This window comes from Geotrypetes seraphini, chromosome 2 (assembly GCF_902459505.1).
Source record: "Geotrypetes seraphini chromosome 2, aGeoSer1.1, whole genome shotgun sequence".
NCBI lineage: Eukaryota > Metazoa > Chordata > Amphibia > Gymnophiona > Dermophiidae > Geotrypetes > Geotrypetes seraphini.
The window spans coordinates 109,871,945-109,899,429 of NC_047085.1; the positions used below are offsets into that span (position 1 = coordinate 109,871,945).

Below are 27,485 nucleotides of genomic sequence, written 5' to 3' on the forward strand. Positions count from 1 at the left end.
TATAGCCATTACCATAGATCTCTCTCTAGCATGTCCCTAAGTCTAGCCTAAGCAGAGTCTTAGGTATTTCCCTCCAGGATACAAGGGGGAATAGCCACTCGTCAAAGCTGGACAAGCAAACCCAAATTCTATTTTTTCACTGTATTCAGGGTCAGTTTAGGAGCAAGTGCTCCATACATTTCCTCAGTTTAGTAAGAGAGAAAATACTTTGGTGTCCCACAACATCTTCAATCATGGAAGCTAACTCTGTGGGTGTCGCAGGCGCTTCAGCACCCCAATAATTGAACAAAATTCCTTGACTGTATTCAGTGAGAGGTAATTTCTGTTGAGTTTGGCACCTCTCCCCCAATAATTTTGGAAAAGTTGGCCCCTATGTCTTTAATTATACTATAAGTCTGTATCCCTTAAACCCCATTTGTTAATACCTAGAAACTGAATTTGAAAGGCATTACCTAACATCTTGCAAATTTGGTTTTTTACAGTAACATGGAGGGCATTGCTTGTCTAACTGAAAGAATACTGAGTGTGATGGACACATATCTTTATTCTTCATGCCAAGTTGCTATGCTACAGCTTTGCAAACAATCGGCATAAAAGTGTAGAAGCCATTGAGAAGAGGCAACACACGAGATGTCAATCTTTGCCTTCTAGCTCACTCATTTACAAAGAATACATTTGAAACTAATTGAGGTGTTTACCATTTAAGTACCGTGTGTTTTAAGGGCATACAGTGAGCCATGTTATAAGCAGACGCTTCTTCATATTTGGACAGATATGGGAGTTGATTCATTATGTGAAAGCACTGTGCAGGTCAATTGAGCATCATTATTTTAACAACTTAATGCATTTTAATAGTGGCAGATAAGGAGAAAAGTATTAAATAATCCAAAATTAGACTTTTTATTCCATTTCAGTGAATGTAGGTATAAATAGGCTCAATTTGCATTTTTATTCTCTTGAGTTCAGAAGAGGATCTCTTCCTCACATAATGGGAGGATGTGTAATTGTATGAGACGTGACAGGTGCTGATGATAGCAGCTCTTGGTGTTTTATGTACTCCGAGATTCAGTGCCATAAACGTCTTGTCTGTGCATTAATAGTGAGACTAGGAATATTCTGTTAAATACTGTAGTCTATCAAGCAAATTTATTTAAATTCAAGCCTGAGATTTGCCATATTTATTTACAATATCCAACAATCTGATTTTGCCATATTTTTTTTCTCAGCTTTCATTGACTGAAGAAAATTTGAACAGCTTTTTGTCACTGAATTCATCTTTTTTTTAAAAAAAAAGTACCAACAGATGTTAGTTATAAAAACAAAGTAGGTATAGTCTGTGGGTGGCTTCTATAAAAGTTAACAAGCCTGAGAGATCTTATGCATTATATTCCAGGATACTGAAGGAGACCGAGGAGCTACTGACTGCACCTCTCACAGCTCTGCTCAGCAGAATCCTGAATATAGGAAGATTCCAAGAAACCTGGGAAGGGCAGAACTAGTTCCATTTCACAAAGGAGAGAAACAGGAAGTAGGCAACTACAGTCCCATCCATCCAATGCATAATAGAAAAAAAGGAATGGAAATATTACTGAAGGAAAGAATAATGCAAAACCTTGAAGCTGGTTGAATGCAGCACTCTAGCAGGGCCATAGTGTCTCAAGAAAAAGATCTTGCCAAATAAATCTTTTGAGGTGGCCAAAGCAGGAGATCAAGAGATTATAGTTGATGTGACTTAGCTGAATTTCAATAAAACTGACTCTTTCACGCAGTTTGATAAATAAGATAGATGTGTAGGAGTAGGTACGAAAATGACAACTTAGGTGACAGATTAGCTATGAAAGAAGGAATGATTAACAATTAATTAATTTAGATAAAGAGAAACCTACTTGTAAGGTACCATCGGGATAGCGCTAGGTCTGATCCTTTTTAGGGTGTCATTGTAGAAGGACTGATATGGGATAATATGTCTGTTTATAAATTAAGTGATAATCTCCCAAACATGATTTAAAAATTTTAAACTTCCAAGAGATTCACATATATTCCCAAAATTATAAAGTCATTATTTGTGGTGTACAATTTTGCAACTGGGAGAACAAGAACTGGTAGTTACTAAATAAGAAAGATCTAGGGGTCATCATCTCTTATTTGAAGCTATTGAAATATCAGTGAAATATCAGTGAAATGATCAGATTCTTCAGAGGAGGCACTTTTATTTATTGATTTGAAAATTTTATATGCCATTTTACTGATGAAAGTCAAAATGGTTCACAAAGGTAAAAAAATACAAGATAAAAAACAATAGATTCAGGAATAAGACTGAAATCACACTAGTTATAATAGGGAAACTTCATGTAAATACTATCATTACATTACATTAGTGTTTTTTCTTCCACCAATACCTTGTGGTTTTAGGCGGATTACAAAAGAGAAGATCTGGACAAATCCAGAATAATTACAAGATAGATATTTAGCTGGGACACTGGGATCCAGGGATAGATTGAGGAGTTTGTTTATATCAAACATTAGCTTGTTTTGGTAAATTTCCTGAATAGCATGGTTTTTATTTCGCTCCTGAAGGTTTTGTAGTCTGGTGTTGTGATCAGTAGGTTGGAGAGGTGGAGGTCTAGTTTCGCTGCTTGCATGGCCAGTAAGCCGTCGTACATTTTCTTGCATTGTATGCTTTTGATTGGGGGGAGAGAGAAGGGTGCCTTTGTTTTCCTTGGTCTGGATGTGTTGTTGCGGGTTAGGCGATCATTCAGGTAGGTTGGTCCATCGCCATTTAGAGTTTTGTATAGTATGCAGTAGAATTTGAAAAGCATTCATGCTTCTAAGGGAGCCAGTGCGAGTCTAGGTAGGCAGCAGTGATATGGCTATACTTCTGAGAGCCAGAAAACAATCAAAATCTAATACTCTAGAAACAACTAACAACAACAATAAACTTTAAGGGCTTTCCTGAATCATCACAGACATCATCTCAGATATAAAGTTTATTTGTTCCAATATTCAGTAGCTATTTTGCTAAAAGCTCTAAGTCAAGAAACCTTCCTGAATTAAACTAGATTTCCCTCTTCTGATCTCAATGGCTTACAGGGGTATAAAGCTGTAATTTCTTGAATAGCTAGCTAGATTTCTGATTGTGAAATATCTTAAAATTAATAACTTAAAAAGTACTTTCCTAACAGGAAGTCAATGTTATTGGTGCAGTAGATGCTTTGCGTCTTCCCAGTTCCTCTTATTCAGAAGGACACAGCCAAATTCTGAATAATTTGGAATTTCTTCATAAACTTCACAAGTAGACCCACAAATAATGCATTACAATAGTCTAGGTAACTCAGCTCAGTAATAGTGAATGAACAATAATGCTCATTGTACTCATAGATAAAGGCTTCAACTGATGAATCATCTATTTTAGGAATGCCATTGTATTAATCTGGGAAATATGCTTTTGTCCTATCCCTGTATTATTTGGAAGAAAGAAATAGTAAAACCCTGTGAGAGTTATGTGTCTATAGTAACAGAGTTGATGCCAGTTTCCTGCAGCTCATCACACCAGCATAGCTGTAGAACAGCGTGTGTATCTGCTTCTTCCTATGTTCCTATATGTGACCGGCTGGAATTGAAATGAATTGGGCTGATGTAATATGCATGAGGTCTTGCAAAACCATTACGCTCTTGACCCTGTAGCAGAAACTGATGATTCATGGTCATGTGGTCTGCAAAAGATTATCTCACCCTTCTGGGACATTTTGAGACCTTCCTGAAATTTCCAGAACAATGTATTGAGCAATTGTGAGAGGGCCAAAGCCTTCCCCCCTCTATAGAAGCCAGGCTTGCACATCAGATCAACAGGCTCACTGGCTGCTATGCTTCAGACCTGAAGGATATGTTCATCTGGAATTGCCTGCTTCCTGCTGTCTGTACACCTTTCCAGGAGACCTTGCTGCTGAGTGGTAAAACCATCTCTGTTATTACTTGGGGGATAGTAAAAATAGCCTATCTTGAGGTTTAGTGAGGCTTATTGTGTGTGTTTGCTCTACTTGGTAGATAAGCAATAAGAGCTTTTCTTTCTTTCATGCTTCATAACTTTCTTATAGTTCTCATGTACTGTAAATAAAAGCTTCTATTTTTAAAATACATGGCCTGGGCTATTACTTGTTAAAACTGGGCTGTGCAGGGTAGAACTTGGAGTTGGGGGGTATAGAGCAGAGTCTTACATATATACTTACTCCCCAGGCACTAGTTTCTAGCAGACCAGGATCACTTTAGGCGATCCCTTATCAACTTATAGATCTCTTACAACCCTCTACAGATTTCTGAGACTTCATTTTGTTTACTATAAAAAAAACATGTATTAATCTACAAAAGGCCATTGAGAAGAGAGATGTAGTTCTTTTTTTTTATTCTTTATTAATTTTCAAAACTACAACAGTGCAATACAACCAATGCAATCTCATAGTCATACAATAAAAGCACATTCATCTTTCTCATGTTCATAATCATCCATTCCCCTCCCCACCCAAACAATTAGCATTCCATATAACACAAACATATATTATTATAAATATCCTATCTATTCTAAATAATGATATCTTCTCACCCATCCCAATTATAAATATTCAAAAATCAATTTATGACATAAAAAATCCCCCTCCCCCTGCCCTGGATATGTACCATAGTAAAGAACAAACTGATTCACGGTCAACAAACAATTACAATGAGGTAACATAAGATGCCAATGGGTTCCATATTAATTTAAATATATTACCATGTCCTAAATTTTCAGCATTTATTCTTTCAAATCTATAACTAGAGCAAAGACTTGCCCAACAGAACGAAAAATTTAAACGATCACATTTCTTCCAATTTCCAGTTCTAAGAATGGAAAATAGCGCAGGAAAGGAGAAATCTATCAGCTGCATTCATATATGTAGCAGGCTTCAATAGGACCACATTTTTAGTAAAATGAGAAGAGCAAGGACAAGGAGTTACTATAGAAAACTGGAGAGAAATGAATATGAAATGAAATACTGACCAGCGTAAATATATGTACTTTGTGGCATGATACATACTTTTACTGTGAGCGGCAGATTTGGGCAGAGCTTATCTGTGTGCATAGAAATTACAAAATGCTATCATTTACATGCAATCTTGCTATCAGGTGGATATGAGCATTTACCCCATCCCTAGGGCTGGTGTAAGTGATTGCACCTTAAATCAAAGCATGTTTTCGGCCATTGATGCTACTATTTCACATAGAAAAGTTGGTGCCTACTTTTCTTTTTAAAATAGGCTTGACAGGCACCCTAATAGGGCTTTTATAACAGGGTGCCTGCTAAAATTATTCTCCACATGTCCATAAAATACTGCATAGACTTGGAAGTGCTATATAAATATAATAAGTATCCTGTATACTCACTTGTAAAGCTGAACAGCAAGCAAATACTATTGCTACAGCTGGAACAACTTATTTCCTCTATAATTAGTAAGTTTCCAGCAGTACAGGGAGTGAAGGAGTGATCTGGAGTGGAGGAGTAGCCTAATGATTAGAGCGGTACGCTGAAAACCAGACAAGCCCAGTTCAGATCTCACTACAGCTCCTTGGTATCTTCAACAAATCACTAAACCTTTAAGTACAGGCTCACATTCAAAGCCAAATTAATAAAATAGCAACTAATAATGCTGAAGGCTGAAGTACCAATCAATAACTAAAGCCCCTCCCAGTAGGTGTTTTTAATGGAAGTGTCTTTATGCCATCATAATGATGCACATACTTGTACCATCCATAGTAAATGGCAAATACAAATAAGTGAAAAGAATCCACCAAGGACACAGTCTTCCAACACTTCCCTTTCTTTATTTAAGAAGGGTGTTTACCAAACTTTCTTATACTCTAAACTTAAGTTTCTAGGTGAATCCGGTCCCATGATCTCCATAATAAGAGGAATACGAATATGGTCAGTAAGCAAGTGATTTCCATATCCATGGCACTCATTTTCAAAGTAGATGGATATATGAAAATGACCCAAAACCATTCATCTGCCGAAAATGTCTTTTGCAATTTTCAAGACATAATTTGTATGCTTTATATTGCACATCATCCATATAGCAAAGGGGCGTGTTACAGACTTTGGGAGGGACTAGAGAGAGCCCAAAATTAGGATGTTTTGCAGTGATAACGGAATGGGAAGAAATGTCCAAGACAAAAAAGAAAGATGTTTTTATCTAGACCCGTTTCAATTAAATCCAGGGAATAAAAAAGTGCCCTGATTGAGCAGCTGGCCACTGGAGGGATGAAGACATGACCCTTCCTTAATCTCCCAGTGGTTACTTGCTCCCTTCCATCTCCTAACAAGCAAAAGTGATAGCAGATATCAGCCTATATGACAGCTTTAGTTATTGTGGCCATTCCTAATAGAGCAGCAAACAAGTGTAAATAGTAACCTAGTGGTCTGTTCAGTGAACACGACCCAGGTGTAACCCCTAACTTTAACTCTTATTTCTGTACAAATAAGTGAGCCCTCCTCAAACACAGAAATATCAACTCTACGTGAATAATGAGTAGAATGTAAAGGGTAGATGTGAATCACTTTTTCACTCTTACCAAAAATACTAAGACTATGGGACATGCGATGAAGTAGTAGATTTAAAACAAACTGGAGAAAATATTTCTTCACTCTGGAATTCGTTGCAGGAGAATGTGGTGAAATCAGTTAGCTTAGCGGAATTTAAGAAAGGTTTGGATAATTTCCTAAAAGAGAAGTCCAAAGGCCATTATTGAGATGGCTTGGGGAAATCCACTGCTTATTCAAGTTTCATTATGGCTTGATATACCGCTTCAAATTCCAAAGCGGTTTACATTATTCAAATTCTAAGATAATCAGCATAAAATCTGTTTTGCTACTTGGGATCTAGCTAGGTACTTGGGACCTGGGTTGGCCACTGTTGGAAACAGGATACTGGGCTTGATGGACCTTTGGTCTGGTCAGTATGGCAATTCTTGGTAAGAGGGCATGGTGTGGGTTGGATTACAGAGGGCCCAAAATATTGATGTCCAACTCAGATTTCAGTAAAAGGAGTCCATGTCCAAAAAGATGGACATATATATTTCAACCTTAGCAAATCCAGATTACAGAAAGGTGCTCCAATTGCGCAGTTGACTACTGGAAGGAGTAAGTGAAAATACAATAGATATTTTTGTATCCCTGGAGGGCTCACTGTTAATGAAAAGGAAAATTAATCTATAAAGGGGTGCAGTAGGACTTAAACTAGCATCCTCAAGCTCTCGGCCAGGAATTGCTTTGAATATCAACCATAGAATACTGTTATCCATATGGGTAAGTATACACTTATATGCATAAATGTCAGTAGCATATCTAATAGTTACTCTACAATTGCACACTAACCCCCTCTTCTATTAAACCGCACTAGTGGTTTTAGCGTGGGGAGCCACGTTGAATGGCCCGCACTACTCCCGACGTTCACAGGAACTCAATGAGCGTCAGGGGCAGCGCAAACCATTCAGTGCGGCTCCCTGCTAGAAGAGGCCCTAAAATGGCTTAGCATCTAATTCTTAGGAGGCATTCAGAAGGAAGGGGCATTGATGAAGCACAAGCAGGGCTAAGATGATGGTACTAGGGTGACTTTTGTTCATGAATTCTGCTGATGGACTGTGCCCTGTCTGGATGTCTGTTCTTTGGGTTGTAACTGCAGTGTTTAAATAAAGAATTAAAAATATAAAAATAAATTGCAGAATAACTCATTTTTGAACAAGAAAAATATTGGGATTTCCTGTTCAAAAATACATGAGAAAGATGTTTGTGCGCTAAAAACATCCAAAATAAATATTCATTTGCCAAAAAAACAAGCATATAAATGCTGCTTTAATAATCAGGCTACTCCTCAACATGAATGTTTCCATGGCCATTTTATAAATATGGACATTCTTATGGTTTAATTTTATTTAATACAGTACCCTTCCTTGGACAATAACAGAGCAACTAACATTAATAAAAAAATAAGTATTGAGGAAAGGAACTAAGGGCTCCATTTATCAAGCCGCGCGGGGGTTAGTGCGTGATTACAAGTCACGTGCGCTAACCCCGCTAGCATGGCTTGCTAAAAGGAGCCCTAAAATTCATGTGTAAAGAGAAAGCAGGTAAAAATAACCAGAGAGATTTTTTTTAAAAACCTTTATATTATCGGCCTCTTTTACAAAGCCGCTCTAGCGGCTGTGCTAACGGCCCCAAAGCCCTTAGAGATTTAAAGGGCTTCGGGGCTGTTGCCGTGCGGCAGCCACTAGCGTGGCTTTGTAAAAGAGGCCTTATATGTAGACTGCCAATGCTAATAAATCCTTACAATAGCTGAGTCATCTAATTCAATCGAAAAGGACTGCTTAAAGAGAAAAGCCTTAAGGAAGGATCTAAATCGAAAATAAGAAGGTTCTAAGTGGACAGCATTGGGAAGGGAATTCCAAAGGGCAGGAGAGATAGATTTCTGGTGGTCTTATAAATGAACAGCTCATGGTGGAGGAATGTTAAGGTGTTGGGCATTCAATGAGCGCAGTGCCATAGGGGGCACAATAAGAGTGAAATAGAGTAGATAAGTATTCTGGGGCATTAGAATATAGGATTTTAAATTGAAGGTGGAAGGTAATGGGAAGTCAATGATGTTTGACAATCAAAACGTGAGGCGTGTGAAAGAAGATGAATGGTTGTGTTCTGGACTGTTGTTGATGTGAGAAACCTATCAGGATGCTATTACAATAGTCTATTTTTGACAGAACACATGAGTAAACAATAACCTTTAATGATTATTTGCTGTCACAAAGAAATCTATGTCCGTTGTTTTGTCCTGAGCAAACAACCCAAAAAAAAGGGAGGGAAAGAGATTCACAGAGGAACAGATAAATGAATGCAAAGTTTATTAAATATATTAAAAAGTCCAAAGACCAGCTGTGCCAAATGATTGGACCAGACGCAGTGCGGGTTTCGGTTAACCTTCGTTAGGGGTCCTTAAGAATAAAAATTATGTCAAGAGGAAATATCTATAGGAAGATGCCCGTGAACATAGGGGAAACACTAAAGGCTTCTTCTATCAAACTGTGCTAGCGTTTTTAGCGCAGAGAGCTGCACTGAATGGCCTGTGCTGCTCCCAACACTCATAGGAACTCTATGAGCGTCGGGAGCAGCGCAGGCCATTCAGCGCGGCTCAACGCACTACAAACTGCTAGCGCAGTTTGATAGAAGAGGCCCTAAATGAAATAAAATATCTTCTGAATATATTAATAACACATGTGAATGTGAAATTGGTGTGATGAAAATGCTCACATGATGGCAGACTATTTTTGGAATCTTATGTGGGTTTGTCCTGACAGATCACACTTTTGGAAGTCTTACAAAAGGAGCTTCTTGTGTGCCGAATGACTGGAAAGTTTGTATCATAAACTTGTGCTTTTGGTATGAAATAAGTAGCCCAATGTTAGGTAAAGGAATCAACACTACCTCCCCCCCCCCCTTTTACAAAACCTCACAAATGGTTGCATGCTCTGTGTTGCTCCGACAGTCATAGAGTACCTATGAACATCAGAGCAGCACAGAGAATTCAGAGTGCCGTCTAGCGGTATAAACCGCTTGGACAGTTTTATAAAAGGGGATATAAATGCCAGTTTATAAAGGGCACACACCCTATACAGAATTGTGCTTAATGCTGGGGGGGGGGGGGTTCTGGTGCTGAGTTTTGAACACCATTTGCAGAATCCCCCACCCCCCTCATACAGTGGAACTGAATATACAATAGAATTCAAAAAATCCAGATCAGCCTGGATTTTCTAAATTCTCAGGCAGTACTTCTAAAATTAAATTTAAGGAAGAATAAAGAAATGACTAGGCAAATTTTGTTGATTTTTTTTTCATTAATAAATATAGAATGCTTCATTTAGGTTTAAACAAGTTTTATTGAACAAATTAAAGAAATTGAAAACAATCAGTATACAGCAGAGTTTAATGGTTTTCAGCCCTCACCCCCATCCTTCCCCAAAGCCCAGCAACTGTTAGCATAATTCTTATTCTTATTATTACTACTACTATTAATTATTTCTATAGTGCTTCCAGATGCACGCAGCACTGCACAGTGTCACAAAGAATAAGAAAAGAGTCCCTGCTCGAAAGAGCTTACAGTCTAAACAGCCAAGACAGACAAACAGGATGTCATGGATAAAGTTAACGGGAAGGTTAATCAGCTAGCTGAGCTGGGCAAAGGAGTAGGATTAAAGATTGAAGGCTCTATCAAAAAGGTGGGTTTTCAGTCTGCTTTTACAGAAGGGAAGGGGCTTGATGGACAAACTCAAGTAATTTATTCCAGGCATAGGGGGCAGCTAGATGAAAGGAACGAAGTCTGGAATTGGCAATGGAGGAGAAGGGTAAAGCTAATAGCAGTTTCCATAACTAAACAACAAAAAGATTAGTACAGCAAACTGAGATTACAATCTCAAACCAGAACCAACCAGCAGACATAGGTGGTCTGTTTTTTTATGACCACCGGTGCCCATCATAGTGACCCATCGTCACTCAGTACAGAATGTTTCATTTATCAAAACACACAGTACAGAGAAACTTAAATATTAAGTCGCATTGAAATAGACCACACTAGGAGAGTCATAGAAAACAAAGATACAGTAGACTCTCAGGATTCCAACACCCTTGGGGATTAGTGGATGCCGGATAACTGTAGTTTCTGGTAGCTTGAGAGTTACTCTAAAATAGTTTTGGCTCCCTTCCCACCTCACTCTATTTATTTATTTATTTAATAATTCGATTTCTATCCTGTCCTCCCAGTAGTTCAGAACAGGTTACAAGCCAACATTCACAGTGGAATACATTTCGACAATGACAATAAAGCAACTTAAGTACAAGTTGAGAAGAGAGTGCAGAAAGGAAGGGGGAATTTAAAGGAGGGAAAGGGGGTTGATTGCAGCTGAATTTTTAGTTGAAGAGGAGGGTCTTCACCGGAAGGTCATCAATGAGTTCTGTAATCTGATTTGCGGGGGGGAGTTGGTTCCAGAGTTGGGGGATGAAGTGGCTGTAGGAGCGTTTACAGGCAGTTTCTGACAGGAGAACCTTCCTAGGGGGGATGCACAGGTGTTTCTCCATTTCAGATCGAAGGAGGCAGGTGGGGTGTACAGGGTTAGCTTGGATCCTATGTAGGCTGGGGTGGTGGCATAGATTCTTTTATGTGCTATTACCAGGGCCTCTATCATACCCCCACCCCCACTTGTAGGTCCAGCATCTGTTCTTTCCTTCTTTTTGGGTCACTTTCTCTCCTCCCCTTCTTTCCCGCGTTCTCTCCTCCCTTTCTACCCCCTCCCCCATCAACTTCCCTTCCCTGCACCCTGCTGGCCCCTGCCCCCCATTCTACCTCCTTCTCTCCTTGCAGGTCTGGCCTCTTGGATCCTCCTCACTTACCAAAGCAGCAGCAGCCCGTCAGCAGAGGCAGTACTGTAAGAATACTGCTTGCGGCCAGCCCCAGCAGGGCCTTTCCTCCATCGCGTCGGAAGTGATGCGTCAGAGGAAAGGCCCTGCCGGGGCTGGCTGCGAGCAGCCTGATTTCAGCGCTGCCTCTGCTGACCAGTTTCCACTGCTACTTCAGGTAAGGGAGGGAGGGACGGGAGGAGGATTCAAGGCTCAGGACCACTGCTGCTGCTTCGGGGCTGGGGAGGGGGCGGGTTTCGTAGCTTAGGACTGCTGCTGCTACTTCAAGCCTGGAGGGAGGGCTGGAGGGAAGGGATTCGTGACTCAGGACTGCCGCCACTGCTTCGTGGCTGGAGGTGAGGGTTCGCAGCTCAGGACCACTGCTACTGCTGTTGCTTTGGGGATGGAGGGAGGGAGGGGTTTTGCAGCTAAGGACAGCTGCCGCTGCTGCTTCAGGAATTTTTTTTTTTTTTGCCAGTTGGGTGAGAGTGCCGGTTGCTTGAGTACTGGTTAATTGGGATTCTACTATATTTTCCTGTAAAAAAATTTGCTTTTGAATGTTCATTTTACAGGAAGAACATACAAAGAAACTTAAATACTGTGTATGTCTCATTGCATTAAAACATCTCTTTCTCACTCTGCCTATTCTCCATCTAGCATCTCTCTCTCACTCTGACTCTCTTCCCCATCCAGCATCTTTCTGCATCTCTTTCCCATTTAGCACCTCTCCGTCCAATCCAGCATCTCGCCACTGTATCCAGCAACTCTTCTTCTGTCTTCCCCAGTGTCTCTCTTCCCCATCCAGCATCTCTCTCTCATTTTATGTCTCTCTTCCCCATCCAGCATCTCTCCGCTCTATCCAGCATCACTCTGCATCTCTCTTCTCCATCCAGTCTTTCTCTCTCTCTTGCCCAAAAGAGGGAATCCAGGGGCCTGAGCCCACATGATGGGGGTCAGGGACATGAGCCCAAATATTTTTTGTCTAATGGGTTAAAGTTCTTCCCTAAGAAAAATGTAATAAAAAAGTTGGAGTGAGGAACTTCCATAACAGATACTAAATAACACTTGAAAAAGCGCAGATAATGGTAGAGGACTGATCTGTTTGAAAACAAGTCTGCATGACTTAAAGATGCAATGACCCCTGGAAGATGGATGCTGTCAACAGAAACTAATGCCATTGTTGCTGCCTGGATGGTTTTTCTACGGCTCTATAAGCTGAGCTGGAAAGGAACACAAACATTGTCTGAATGAACAGGCCTATTAAGCAAACAAATCAAAACCACATCCATTTCGAAAAGATAGTGAACAGTTTTTACCTGTCACTGGGCTTCCAAATTTTTTTTTTTTTTTAATCTATAGAAGCTAATGCAGAACTTCACAAAATGTAATTCAAAACCCCCATTAGTATAATAATAGGTTTGTCTGTTGGAAATGTTTCTCAGCTACAATGAATTAAATGTCATTTAACTGGTCCAATAAAATTTAGACTCATGGGTACAATTGATAAGCGTTTTTCTCTGCATAGGAATGGAAAGAACAGACGTAATGATAGATCAATACGCATTGAAAGGTTCTAATGAGTAGTTAATATGTTGAGGATAGAACTGGTAAGAAAAATCATTATTAAGTTAATTATTTTTGTATTATAACAATTTAGAAAGATGATGCTTTGAATTAATAGTTAATTTACAGTGTGTGGATCATGAATCCCCTGTTCAAATTCTGAAAAAATGCCTCTGTTGGTTTTGCAAATGAGCACAAAATATGCGAAGCACAAATATCACATCTATGATAGAAACTGATAATCAGCTTGTTAGTAGCTATTGTTATAATTTCACTTTTCCTGCTACACTTTCAGCTAAGAAAGCCTCCCTCTCATATCTAGTTGTGTGTGCAGGAATTATTTAATATATAATTGGGAAATGTATACTGTTTATAATTCAGTCTCCTCACATAAATCATGGCCAAATGCAACTACTTCCCTTAACAACAACACTATTTACCGAATCTAGTCCTGTAAGTATAATTGCCTTGTCTGTGTAAACTACTATATTCAGCAGTGCTTACTAAACATATAGTGCCACAGAATATGCAAATAATATCCTGCTGAAAATTTAGCTCATAGCCCATTCTATTAGCTATTCTGTCTTCCCATTTTCCTTTCCTATTGGACTATCATGGATTAGCTATCACAAAACTATAGCCCACATGCCGCAACTGGCCCAAAGTCAAATTCTATCCCGAGGCATTAGCAGCAAGGACAATGTCTAGCCATGGGAATATGTTCACCACTGTGCACATGTGATGCTGATACAATCAATATCAGATTGGGTGAAAGGGGCAAACTATGTTCCTAATGCACCAGAGAGTGGAGAAAAGGAGATTCTCTCTTCCACATAATATTGCAGCTTGGCTTTGGTATTCTGCAACCAGTTCAGGGAGTAGATTTTACAAGATAAAATATATTATCTTAATTTATAACTTAGCCAAGTCTCATCTTGTTACCTTTTTCCACTGGGGAAGTGGCTGAGGCAGAGAACAGAAACAGATTTTCCTACTCATAAGAAATATGATTACAAGCAATCTGACTATATGTCACACCCCTGAGAATCCTCGCTCCACTTCTCATCTTTCCTTGTACCTGTCTCCTACATCTCCCCTTTCCGCAGTACTTTAAATAACTAAGGCACACCTCTTCCCCAAAGAAACTACTGCTCAACAAATTGTCAATTTGTTTGGATTAAATGCAGAAATCGAATGGAAGATACTGATTTAACTAGGGAGCTCTGCAATAGGTTGAATAGGATCAGCTGATCTTTAAATTCTAGCACAGTTGAGCCAGAATAAATGCTGGCACCATCTTGAGACAGGAAGTTTTATGTCAGAAAATGGCAATGGCATGATTAAAGGTTAGTGAAGACTGTTGACAAGTGGTGTTTATTAAAAAAAGAAATATACATAACTGTTATTTGTGCTTTGTTTTAATTGTGTTAATTAATACTTTTTTTTCTGATGTATTATATAACTGTTATTGTATCGGACGATTGTTGGTTCCTATGTATAATGTAAATCTGTTATGACTTGGTTGTATCTATAAGTATTATACAATAAAATTTATTAAACTAAAAACGAAATATGCACTTAAACTATGCATTTATCACTTTATTATTTTATTTTTCTGGTGGACACTCCTTGATTCATGTCATTGGAATAGTCCCCTGACCAACTTGGATTTTTGAGCTAAGTTATTTAACAATTTTAGCTGAAATAAATTTCTAAATATACTCTGTTTAAAATATAGGGGTCCTTTTACAAAGGCGCGGTAGCGGCTTAATGCACGGAATACCGCGCGTTAAACTACCTGCCACGCTAGTACCCAACCCTCCATTGATGAGGCGTTAGGATTTTAGGCTGCCGCGGGGGTTAGCACGTGATGAAATGTCCGACGCGCTAACCCCCGTAGCGCGCCTTGATAAAAGGAGTCCATAGAGTAAATAAAAAGAAGTAAAATTTTGAGATGTGAGCTGGTGACAATCTGATGTATAAATCCTGGGTGGTAATGAAGTATTGAGCACCAGGGTGACATCACTGAGGTCCTGCTAGCAATTTGGATTAACCCCGTCAGGATTGAGATTGAGTTGAAGGGAATGGTTTTGTGATGAATTTTATTAGAGATTCCCTATGGATTGTTATAAAATATAAGCCAATATAAAATAAGCTGTTTCATGCCCCTAAAAAATCATTATTGAATAAGCACTATTCTATAAACCATGCTTAAAGTTAAGCATGATTTATAGAGTAGCACTTTTACTCAGGAACTGTGAATAAATTTAAATGTGGCCATTTTAAGAAAGCTCAGTTTCATCAATTATAGTAATTTTTTTTATTTTATTCTTTTTTTGTTAGGTATACAATAATACTTCCAAAATTCAAAGTGAATACAAATTAATATAAGCATAAATAGATGCTTCTCAAAATAAGGGAACTTTGAAAGAAAAAGGCAGGTCTGCCCTATTAATGTAATGTAATGTAATTTATTTCTTATATACCGCTACATCCGTTAGGTTCTAAGCGGTTTACAGAAAATATACATTAAGATTAGAAATAAGAAAGGTACTTGAAAAATTCCCTTACTGTCCCGAAGGCTCACAATCTAACTAAAGTACCTGGAGGGTAATAGAGAAGTGAAAAGTAGAGTTAGAGGAAAAATAAAAATAAAATAAACATTTTAACAAGACAGCATTGATCTAAATACTTTGGAAGGTAGAAGAGAGGAGAGAAAGGAATAGAAGCAGAAGGGGGAGTCGTTTAACAGTAGAATTCTGGAGAAATTTAAATGATAGAAATAGAACAAAACAAAGACAAAAGGCAAAACAATAGATAAGATTAAAGATAAATCATAAGCTGGAAAGAAAAATAAAATAAAACTTTGTCTTCAATCCACAAAGCCTTTGATAGTCTCTGCCATGGTCAAAGAAAAGATTCCTTTCCCTGACTTAAATAGTTCATTTTAAGGTCCTTTTATTAAGGCACACAAACCAATTTAGCGTGCGCTTAAATGCTAAGGCATCCATTATAATCTATGGATGCCTTAGCATTTAGCACGCGTTAATCTTTTGCATGCGCTAAATTGGTTAGCGCGCCTTAATTAATAAAAGGACCCCCTTTGTCTTAGCCTGGCATTATGTAGTGAAAATGTTTGCAAGTTTTCAAAATGTGTCACGTCCTGCCATTAATTACCATGGTGCTATCCCACTAGTGTCAAATCGTATCTTTTAGAGCCAGAACCCCACCAACCTGCCCAATCCGGGCTCGATCTGGGCAGGTCCGACGAATTCAGCAAACTAAAATATGCAGATGGGGGCTATCGGAGGAATGGATCGCTTTTCTCCGATCCCCACGCATGCGCAGACCATCTGTAGATGTCTGCGCATGCCCATCAGAGACGCAATCTTTTTTTCAAAAAAAGTTTTACTTTAGATGCAGTGCTCCCGATTAGCAGAGCCCTCTTTCGAGGTAGGTAGGCAGGCAGAGTGCAGCTTGCTGTTGTTCACTGGCTGTATATTAGAATGAAATGAAAGACAACCCGAGTACAGTTCTCCTGCTTCAAATAAGGGGGTTAGGGGAGGAAGCAGAACAGTTGAATTTCATTGCCTTTTATAGCGCCCAGCGCTTGTGCGAAAGTAGAAACTCAGACTCAGCATGATGGCGTACATTCAAGGTGTAATAAAAATGACCCTCAGCCGGCAGCCTGGTGAAAGATTTTTTTGGAGCAGCACTGCCCTATTCTGGTGACTGTTTGGCCTAGAGATTCACCCTGACTCTCCTGCAATCACCACCCCAACTTCAGTGCAAGCCCGGGTTTTAAACCCCGGGTTTTAAACCCACGGGTTTAAAGTGGGGCTGCACACGTCGTAGTGCAGCCCCGCTTTAAACCCGCAGGTTAAAATCACAGACTCGCACTAAAGTGAGCTGTCAGCAGTGCTGTTCTGGCTACCTCCTCTACTGCGGCAGAGACGTGAGCAACTGGTCCCCAGCAGTCGCTTCTTTTGTGATTGGCCAGCCCAGTCGAAGTTCCTTACTTTTGTTTGTGAATCGCTGCCTTCCCTACTTTTGAATGTCACTCCCCTCATTTGCATGCACAGATCAGAATCGGATCGAGGTGCTGGTTAGTGAATCAGGTCCAGGTCGCAAAGGGGTCGCTATGTGGTCGGATTTTGATTGGTGGGTTTAGTGAATCTAGCCCTTAGTCTCTGGCCAGGTTCTCTGGTTTGCGTACCCTCATAAATTTCCTCCAAGACTCTTCTTTATGATGCATGGAGAGGGGTGCCCTCATGGAATTCTCTCACATAAGCCTTTACGAGTACCTTTATTTCCCTGGGAGCCTTTAAGCTCATATCAGAGAGCTATATTATAATGCACTATTTGCACAAATGAAAATGTGGTGCAAATGCCTGCACCTAAATTTAACTGCAGATGCCCTTATTCAATAATTATGCACGTAAATTACAGTAATGCCCCCGATCCATCAGTGAGCCGCCCGTTTCTGCATTCCTTTTTTGACTCGTGTACAGTTTAAGTACAGATTTTGCATAGTGTGTACTCTTAACAACATTTGTTTAAAACAAAACAAATAAATTCTGGTTGTCCATCCCTAGTCCTCACACACTTGGGTAGTTCGAATGATAGGTAATTGCAAACACTTTTCTGGAGAAAAAAAAAAAGAAAAGAAATTTTTTTCAATCATTAAAAATATATGAAGCAGGACATGAGCAGCTTAGAAATGAGATCTGCCACTAGTTCCTCGATTTCAAGGTTCTTTTGATAACCACTGCAAAATTACAAATGAAAAGCTCTCATGAAACATTTCCATTACGTTATACTGATACAGTGAAGTCGGTGCTTTTTTATATTTCATCATTATTGTCCTAAAATTAGCCAGCAAAGGTTATATAGCTGCTTTCCAAAGGGGGAAAAAACCCCTATTAAATACTCGCTGGGAAGAACAGGATAGAAAACTAACCCCCCTTTTTACAAACCACGAAAGTGGTTTTTGTGCCGGCCGGCGCACTGAGCGCTGTTCACTGATCCGAAGCTCTTACAGTTCCTATGAGCATCGGAGAAGCGCACAACATTCAGTGCGCCAGCCGGTGCTAAAAACCACTTTCGTGGTTTGGTAAAGAGGGGAGGGGGGTGGTAACTTAAATAAATAAATAAAATGTTGATTTGCATGGCTCTCAATGTATTTGCCCATCAGTCAGAATCAAAAGTGTGGGGAAAGAGGGAGAGGGGACAGAGTTGTTTCTAAAACTAGAGATTAAAGAAACCCCTCTCTGTAACCGATTGGACTGATCTCATCAAGACGCTCTTTTAGAGAATGGGTTGTAATGGCTTCATATGCCGCAATAGAGGGACGCGATCTGACAATGGCCAGCACTCTTACCTCCCGGTTATTAATTTAAAAAAAAAAAAAACACAATAAGAAATAGCAGAGAGTTTGGCAGGAGAAATATAATAACAAGGGCAAGAAGCCACTGGGGATCTGAGCCCAGCGTGATTACTCCATAGTCTACATTCTATTAATGTTCTGCTGCCTTTGTTACCCAGTCATCAACACTTCAGACATTATCTAAAAAATCATCAAGACACAAAAACAAGTATTTAGTTCCCCTCTTCTCTAGATTCCTTTGGTTTAAAGGGATCCTCATTTTTGTAATTAGTCAGTAAAAAAACAAAAGCCATTGCACGCTTGAGAGCTGGCATCACAGTAATTAAGTTGTACATACCAGGAGACAAGAAAAAGTGTTGATGCTAACTCGGGGCCAGATTCTCTAATATCGCCAGCAAACTTCGACAGGTCACTGTAGTGGCCATAAAAAGGCGAGCCATTCTCAAAGAACCACACATGCAAATGAGGTTCACCAAATTTCCATGAGATCAGTCGCTGGTGATAGTGATCAGCACATGTGCAGAATAGTCCACAGAAAGAGGCATGGGTGGACAGGAGTGGCGTTTAACTATCAGCAAATGCTGTGTCATTGTGTCAATCATGGGCGTGCCAGCGCTATAGGATGGAGAAGGAAGGGGATATGCAATCACCAGCTTTCAACAAGTGCTTATAAGACATACCTTTAATACACATCTTTAATATATGTGCTTGAGGTATTAAAGATTACTATAATTTAAGTGAAACGTGTGGGATTTTTTTTCATTTTTATCCTGAGCCGTAGCCAGAAACAAGTGACTGAGATGCACTTTTCACAGTTCCGGCACTCCCTAGAACATCCAGTAACATTTGGTTGCTAAAAGCCGGCACTTCATTTGAAGAATCACACAGCAATGATAGAGAATTGCCCGTAGTGCTTGTTTAAATATTAATGAGCCCATAATACTACCATTTTAATAGTAATGACCTCATTGCACGTTTGCGTGGCAGAGATGGAGGCTGCAAGGAAGCTCAGAAAAGATCATAGTGAGCCATTCTGATAATCGGGCAGTAGAATACTGGCACACTAAACCGACTGGAACCAGTTTAATGACCATTATTAAAGGCACAGTAAGTTTTGAGAATCTTGGCATCAGCAGGGTAGTCCCATGCAAGTGACCCTTTGGCAAGCATGGCTGAGACTAGCAGGCCTTTGCACTGGGCAGCATCATGCCCCCGTGCATGGTTGAATGGAGTGATACAGAGAATCCATATTTCAGCAAAACAGGAGTATAGAGTGTTAAGGGGCTGTTGGGGGGGGGAGAAGAGGGAAAGCAGGAGAGACAGAAAGGGGAAAATCAGAGCTAAGCAGAAATTGCTCGTGAGATGGGAAGGATGAGGCCGCCAGTTCAGAAGAAGCTCACCCTTGTAAGATTCAAAAACAAGTCTTTTTTTCTTCTTCAATAAATAATAATAATAAAAATAAAAATCATATGTGAAAAGAATGGTTGTGAATAGTTTAGGTTGTGTATTTCGTATTTTTAAGGCTCCCAATTCAATTGCAGCTATATCACATGTCACAGGTTGAAATAATTCAGATCATTTTATGATTCCAATACACAGGCTTAGCAAGACTACATGATTTTTTTTTTAGCTTATTTAAACAATTTTAAAACAATACACAAACATAATTTGATCAAGAAATAAATACACTGTATTATACACAATGAAGTGAAATACCATGGAAATAAAATAAAGCTAAAGGGTTCACTAAAAAGTAGGGAACCAACCCTGAAGCTGGGCATCACAAAAGGAAACGAAGAATAATCAAGTTAAATATAAAGTAGAAGTGCAGACCACATAAATATGTTCCTGTCCCTCACACAATCAGACGCTATTCTGAGAGGTGAAAAATGTAAAGCCAACAGATTATGCGATGGTCAAAAGAGGAGCAAGAAAGAGGTTGAAGCCTTTGGGGGGATGGAGGACACCCGAATCTTGTGTGTAAGGTTCTGATGAAGAAGCTGGAAGACAGACCTGGTATTGCCTTTCGGAAAAATATGAATGCGCCCTTCTCCTCTGCCAACTCTAGACTTTGATCTTTCTGTCTGACTGCGCCATATGCCTGGAACGAACTGCCCGATTCTCTACAGCAGGCTCTGTGTCTGGCAACGTTCAAGTCCAAGTTAAAAGCTCACCTCTTCAAGACTGCTTTCAACTCCTAACTCTTCTCGGCTTGGGTTTTGCATCCCCCCAACCCTATATGTCATGTCTGTCTGTCCAAGATAGATTGTAAGCTCTTCTAAGTAGGGACCATCTATTTAATGTCAAAATGTACAGCGCTGATTAGGCCCTTCAGCACTAAAGAAGTGTTAAATGGTAATAGTAGCAAGCCTGTGTTGAATTAATCAATAAACATTTGATTGCTCGGAACTTGATGACCCCTTGTGCTTTTTCTTTGTGCTTCCCGTGTGGCTTGTACTTTTGAGTACCTCTCTACTGTAACCAAAGAAAGAAATTGGCATCTGTCAGAAAAGAAAATGTGACAGGTGATCAGATGGATACTTGAATAGATTAAGTGAACTTTATGGATAATTGAATTTAAAACCAGTGAACTTTATATTTTACAATAATTCACACACTGGAACTTATATCATTTGGACTCCTGTAAGCAAGTACTTGAATAGATTACCATATACACTGAGCTTATAGACTTCAAATCTAGAGGTAATCTCAGGAATCAGTATAGAAAATGAAGTGTTAAGTGCAAAGAGTCTTTATAAATCAAATGAGCTTAATGTGGTCTTTGAATTGCAGCTGACTTAATATACATTGATATTTTTTTAAAAATGCACAGTTTGCAATTTTGTAACTATTACCCTCTAAAAACATAGAAGCCAATCTGCAATTTGGCAAAGGAAAATATTTTTCAACATAAAGCCTCAGCAACTTAACATAAATCAAATCCAAGTGATATAGTACTAGGGTGTAAATGCAGTTAATATTGCATCCTTCCATTCTTGGCAAGGATAGTTACAGTACATAGTACCGGTACATAGGGCCGGATTCTCTAAACGGCGCTGTTGTCGGCAGCCACCTTAAAAGTGTCCACTGATTGCATGTCAATCACGTGATGCTATCATTTAGAGAATCACGCCACCACCAAAGGGAGGCGCCAGAAATGTAGGCCAGGGTTTTTCAAGGCTTTTTTTTAACTTTGACGTGAATCACACCTCCGGAGGCACTATAGAAATAAAAAAAAATAGTAGTAGTAGTATGAACTGTATTCATTATTATTGAGTAATTTATTACTTTTTAATACTGTTGTATTTTGCAATTCAGTCTTCTCATTTGCTGTACCTTGCCTCAAGTACCTTGCTGAAAAGGCATGTCATATTAAAATGTTATATTAAATGTTATTTTTAGCCCCCCGAGTACACAGTTAGACATTTGGTATTGCCTATTTGTCCAAAATAAACAATGGGTCATTTACCACATGTCACCAGGTCTCAGGGGCCTAATTAAAAATCAACCATCCTTGCTTCTTACCACCTGAGCACAGAATAAATCCCTCTGCTTAGCTTTTGCAGACAACCCTGGTTCATCAATTCTTCTACTCGAGTCTCTTACGCAGTTGAATAACATTGCACATGTTAGATTCCCCAGGGGTATCTAGGTGATGTTGCAGTTAAGCTGGAAGGGCACTCATTGTTAATTAATGTATAAGGTGCAAAATGAGACTCAAAAAAGTTATTTGGAATACAGATCGAGTCTCCCTCTCTTGGCTGGTTGAATTAGTCTTTTCACGCACCTATGCCCATGTGGAAACTACATACACACTGACTTGCTTCGATTCATAATATAATTTTAGAAAAATGCTAAAATGTATTATAGAAAAAAATATGTGAATGTTACTTCGATGTTAGAAACCTTGCAAGATGTGGGATTACATTATATACTGCAACCATAACAAGCATTATTTTTTATACAGTCGATTCCGCTTAAGTGCAAACCCTTCGGACCGGGTCTCCACGTGCGCTTAAACGGAATGTGCGCTTAAAAGGAGCTAGGGGGGGGAGGCTGTAGTTAAGCCGGCTCAGTTTAAATATGGAGCGTGGGCTGCTGGAGCCTAAAGTACAGGAAAGCTATGCCCTACAGCTTGAGTGGAAGTGGAGCACTCACTTTCCCAGCTGTCCCAGTGCTTAAGCTGCTGTGTGAAGCTTAGCCATTCCCAGTCGGTGACGGGACAAAAGCGCGCGAGACAATCGAGCGCCAACAATACCGAGCAGACAATCACGCGCAGGACATCAGTGCGCCGGACTTAAACTTAATTTTAAAGTGCTCCAAGGGTGTGTGAGGGGGGGAACCCCCACAGTTAAGTTAGTACTGTTGCTGCTGCCATTGAGTGGGGGGTGGGGTGGAACCTCCCCACATTACAGAGGAAATTGACATTTTTCTCTTCCCCTCCACAACCCCCCCCCCCCCCAAAGGCAGCGCAAACAGTACTAATTTAACTTCGGGGGTTCCCCCCACACACACACACCCCTTTGGAGCACTTTAAAATTAATTTTTAAGTCCGGCGCGCTAATGTCCTGCGCGTGATTGTCTGCTCGGTATTGTTGGCGCTCGATTGTCCTGCGTGTTTTCGATTATGAACCTTCCCAGTCAGAACGTGATTGCATTTAACCAGAGTGAACGTAACGTGAAAGAATAGAGGTTGGACCCATGACATCAGGGCGCATAAGCGGATTGTGTGCATATCCGAATTGCAAATACCCGGAGTTTACGTCCATTGACTGTAATGTAAAAAAAAAAAAAAAAAAATAGGACCATGGTGGTAGGCTGCGGATAACCAAAGCGTGCGCTTAACCGATGTGCACTTAGATGGAGTCGACTGTAGTGAGAAAACATCACCTACAGAAATCAATGATAATACTCTCATAGAAGTTCATTTTTAAAGGATGTAAGAACATAAGCAGTGCCTCTCCTGGGTCAGACCAGAAGTCCATCATGCCCAGCAGTCCGCCCACGCGGCGGCCCATCAGGTCCAGGACCTGCATACTAATCCTTTATCTGTACCCTTCAATCCCCTTTTCCTTCAGGAAATCATCCAATCCCTTCTTGAAACCCAGTAGCGTACTTTGTCGTATCACGCCCTCTGGAAGCGCATTCCAGATGTCCACCACCCTTTAAGTGAAGAAGAACTTCCTAGCATTGGTTCTGAATCTGTCCCTCTTAATTTTTCCGAATTTTTGAAAAATCTGTCCCTCTCTACTTTCTCCATGCCCTTCATGATCTTGTAGATGCCTAAAAGGAATTTAGGAACCTAAATTCATTTCTGAGAATAAAAAAAAAAAACAGTTGCATTCTTAAATCTAGGCACCTAAATTGTGGTTTCTAAGAGCGAGTGGCTACACAGGGTATAAACAGAATGAGAATAAAAATATGACACACCTGAACACATGTACGTGCAAAATTAGTATTTTCTATGCAGAAACTGACAAATTGCCCAGCATTATTCAAGAACAGCATATGATTTTATGTGGTAAATTCAATATACAATATAAGTTCTTAAAAGGCACCAAAAACCAGACGTTAAGCTGGTGTTCTATAACAGCTGAGTTGCATGCCTAGCCCGAGTCCACATTTATATATGTATTATGATTTTATGTAACTCACTCTGAACTTGAATGAAGGGATATGGCAGGATATGAAACCCTACGGACTTCCTTATGTCTTTAGCGAAATGGGTCATTGAGGATAGTTATTTCAAATATGAGAACACCTATTATAAACAAATTCAGGGAGTGGCTATGGGGGTGACATTTGCCCCTTTGGTGGCCACCTTATATGTTGGCAGATTTGAGGAACAGGCCATCTATCAGTCGATTCAATACCAGACTAAGATCATGCTATGGAAACGATTTTTAAATGACATATTTTGTCTATGGACAGGAACAGAAATTGAACTACAACAATTTGTCCACTGGATTAATACCATTGATCCAAATCTACAATTTACAGTAGTATATAGCCCGACTAAAATTGAATTTTTGGATATCTTAATCTATAGGGAGGACAATATACTATCTACCACCCTATTTAGGAAATCAGTAGCTAGGAACACCCTGTTACATTTCTCAAGTTTTCATCCATATAAGCTCAAATATAGTCTTCCGGTCAGCCAATTTTTGAGAGCCAGGAGGGTATGATCTGACTTGATCCATTTTCAAAGGGCGGCTGCAGATATTACTCATAGATTCCGGGTACGAGGATATCCGGAAAAGGCTATACATCAGGCTTACTTACGGGCACGTTATGCCCACCGAGATTTGTTGCTCCAAGATACTCGTGTGAATAATACTCAGGATATAGAACCAACCAGATTGGTGTGTGTACTTCCCTACTCTGATGCAGTGAAAAATGTGGTAGGATATATTAGACAACATTGGCTGATTTTGAGGGCCCTTAGAGATCTGGAAGAACATTCCTTGATCGCTTATACAAAGGGTACCACGATAGGCCAGTTGTTAAATCGCCATGTTTATCCCACTGTTGATCAGGCAGCTCACATTAAATGTTTTCATTGTCAGTGGTGTGACAAAACCATAGAGGGCAGTACCTGGCAAGATCCTCAGACCAGACGAATTATCCAAGCCAGGGTTCACACCACATGCAAATCCAGTTGGGTAGTGTATATGATTATCTGTCCTTGTCCTCGGGTCTATGTGGGACGCACTAAGCGGGCAGTCCAATTAAGACTCAATGAGCACAAGTCCCGCATATCTACGGAGACCCTGTCAATCCCCCTTGTACAACATTGGCTGTCCAAGAAGCATACAATCAATCAAATTAGGTGGCGTGTTATAGATGTTATTAACAACCAGGGAGCAGAGGGTGACTTGGAAGCAAAGTTAAATTTCTTAGAACAGAGGTGGATCTATCAACTGAATACAGTTATACCATACGGGCTTAATCTGGAACTTGATGAGGAACTTTGGTGAGGTTTCACTGGGTTCCCATATTTTTTTGAATATAGGAGTGGGAATAATACAATATAGAACTCCCACAGCAGGGTGCAACTCCAGGAACGCGACTATTCCCGCGCTTCCGGGTTGGCCCGATGACGTCAGTTTCAGCTGTGTTGTAGAATATATAATGAGCTTCAGTCCACGCCGCGCCATCTTTGATCACATTTCGGGTGGCTGCATCATGAAGAGCATATAATTCTGAGGTAAGAAACTAGTATTAGTTAATATTTCTTGGTGTTATACGATCTTATTGAACACTAAAGCTAGTTCCTTGTTGCAGGGATTGTGCCCTGAGGAAACCCCAACAGGGTGAAACATGTTGGCGACTTTATCTCTCTTGGCTAACCACCCAAGTTAAGTAATTTGCACTTTATACTTATTTAAATTATGTAATATATATAAAGACAAGTATTGCACGTCCTTAGTTAATAAACCAGGGACCCGATGACGATTGGGGGGCATAAAGCCAAAAGTTATGAAAGTTTATTGAACTTTTGGTGGCACCTCTGAGGGCCTGGAAAACTTATATGATAACCTACATTTATATAGAAGGTGTTTAGGGGAGGTTTATATTATACAATCCCTCCAACCACGCTACAGGATATGAAACCCTAGCATAGTATAGCATGCCAAACTTTAGACCAACTTTAGACTGCAGCCATTCGATTGGCATGGGCCCAGGCAGGAACATGGAGGGCTTACTCCTGATCTCTGCGCCTCTGGCCTGTGCGCCTGCTGGCTGGGAAAAATGAGAGCCGTCTTAAGGAGGGAAGAATTTAAAAAGGTACCGAAGGGATATGATTAAAGGTACGGGGGGATGATTAAAAAAGGTACTGGGGGATACATGGGGATGATTTAAGGTACTGGAGGGCACGTACTTGTATGGGGGATAATTTAAGGTACTTGGGGGCACATGGGGGATGGGGATAATTTAAGGTACTGGGGAGCACATGCGGGATGATTTAAGGTACTGGGGGGCACATGGGGCTATGGGGGATGATTTAAGGTACTGGGGGGCACATGGTTATATGGGAAGGATAATTTAAGGACATGGGATGATTTAAGGTACTGGGGCATGTGGTTATATGGGGGATGATTAAAGGTACCGGGGGACACATGGTTGTATGGGGGATAATTTAAGGTACTGGGGGCACATGGGGGATGATTTAAGGTACTGGTGGGCACGTGGGGGGATAGGGGATGATTTAAGTTACTGGGGGGTATGTGAGGGGTATGGGCCCTGCCTGTCACTAGGCCTGCCTTCTCTTTACACTGTCTTGGCCTACCAGTAGACCACCAGAGGTGGGTGGGAGACAGAGTGCAGAGCCTGGCAGGGAGAATTTGGGTCAAAATGTTTTTTTTTCTTGTTCTCCTCCTCTAAATCTAGGGTGCGTCTTATGGTCAGGTGTTTCTTATGGAGTGAAAATATGGTAAATGTCAGTGTATGTAAACTAGTTCTTATCCATGAAATGGACATCTTCTTTGCCCTGTAAGTCATATGCAGCTGATAAGACAGCTCCAGCTTAAATAAATAAATCCACATTAATTTCTATTATTTTTCAATCTGCTGCTGCATGGTCCAATAGGTAATCCTGACTTACACAAATATTTTCATTGTATCTTTTACTTTCAGGCTTTGATTTACATCTCCAAATATATTTCCAAGGATGAAAAATAGACCTCCTTCCAATACTTCACATAATTGGTTTTATTTCAAAAAGACAACATATTTGACTTAGAGAAAACACTTTGACTCCAGTTCATTCTCTCCATATATTTTGAGTTCTGATATGAATCAGTTAATATGCATTTAATCCCAGGCTTATATTAGGGGTCACTACTATTACTCAGGACATGAAATGTTTGCTAAACTACTGATAAAACCCCAACAAGCAGGATATCGTGGAAAGCTAATTCTTCTATACATCAGAGAGCTGTCACACACAGTGCTAAAAACAAACCACCCAAATCTGTAGCTCTAAAAAGAAAAGTAAGAAAATCGAACTTATCTTTTGCAAGATAATTGCACACAGGAAGGAAGCTATGGCTTATGTACGGTATATT

General features: G+C 40.0%; 1 protein-coding gene across 3 annotated transcripts in view; it reads right to left on the reverse strand.

Annotated features, from left to right (window-relative positions):
* The window catches only part of NKAIN3 (sodium/potassium transporting ATPase interacting 3), an 814,348-nt gene that overhangs the window by 724,515 nt on the left and 62,348 nt on the right, over positions 1-27,485 (reverse strand). Inside the window, exon 4 of one of the 3 annotated variants that reach the window (XM_033933438.1) lies at positions 21,186-21,634. The exons of 1 other annotated variant lie outside the window; for it this stretch is intronic. In XM_033933438.1, the coding sequence (XP_033789329.1) occupies positions 21,618-21,634 (17 nt within the window). In that variant the 3' untranslated portion in view covers positions 21,186-21,617. Of the gene's footprint in view, positions 1-21,185; positions 21,635-23,860; positions 25,620-27,485 lie in introns of those variants that run through there. One more of the 3 variants, XM_033933436.1, reaches the window with a different exon arrangement.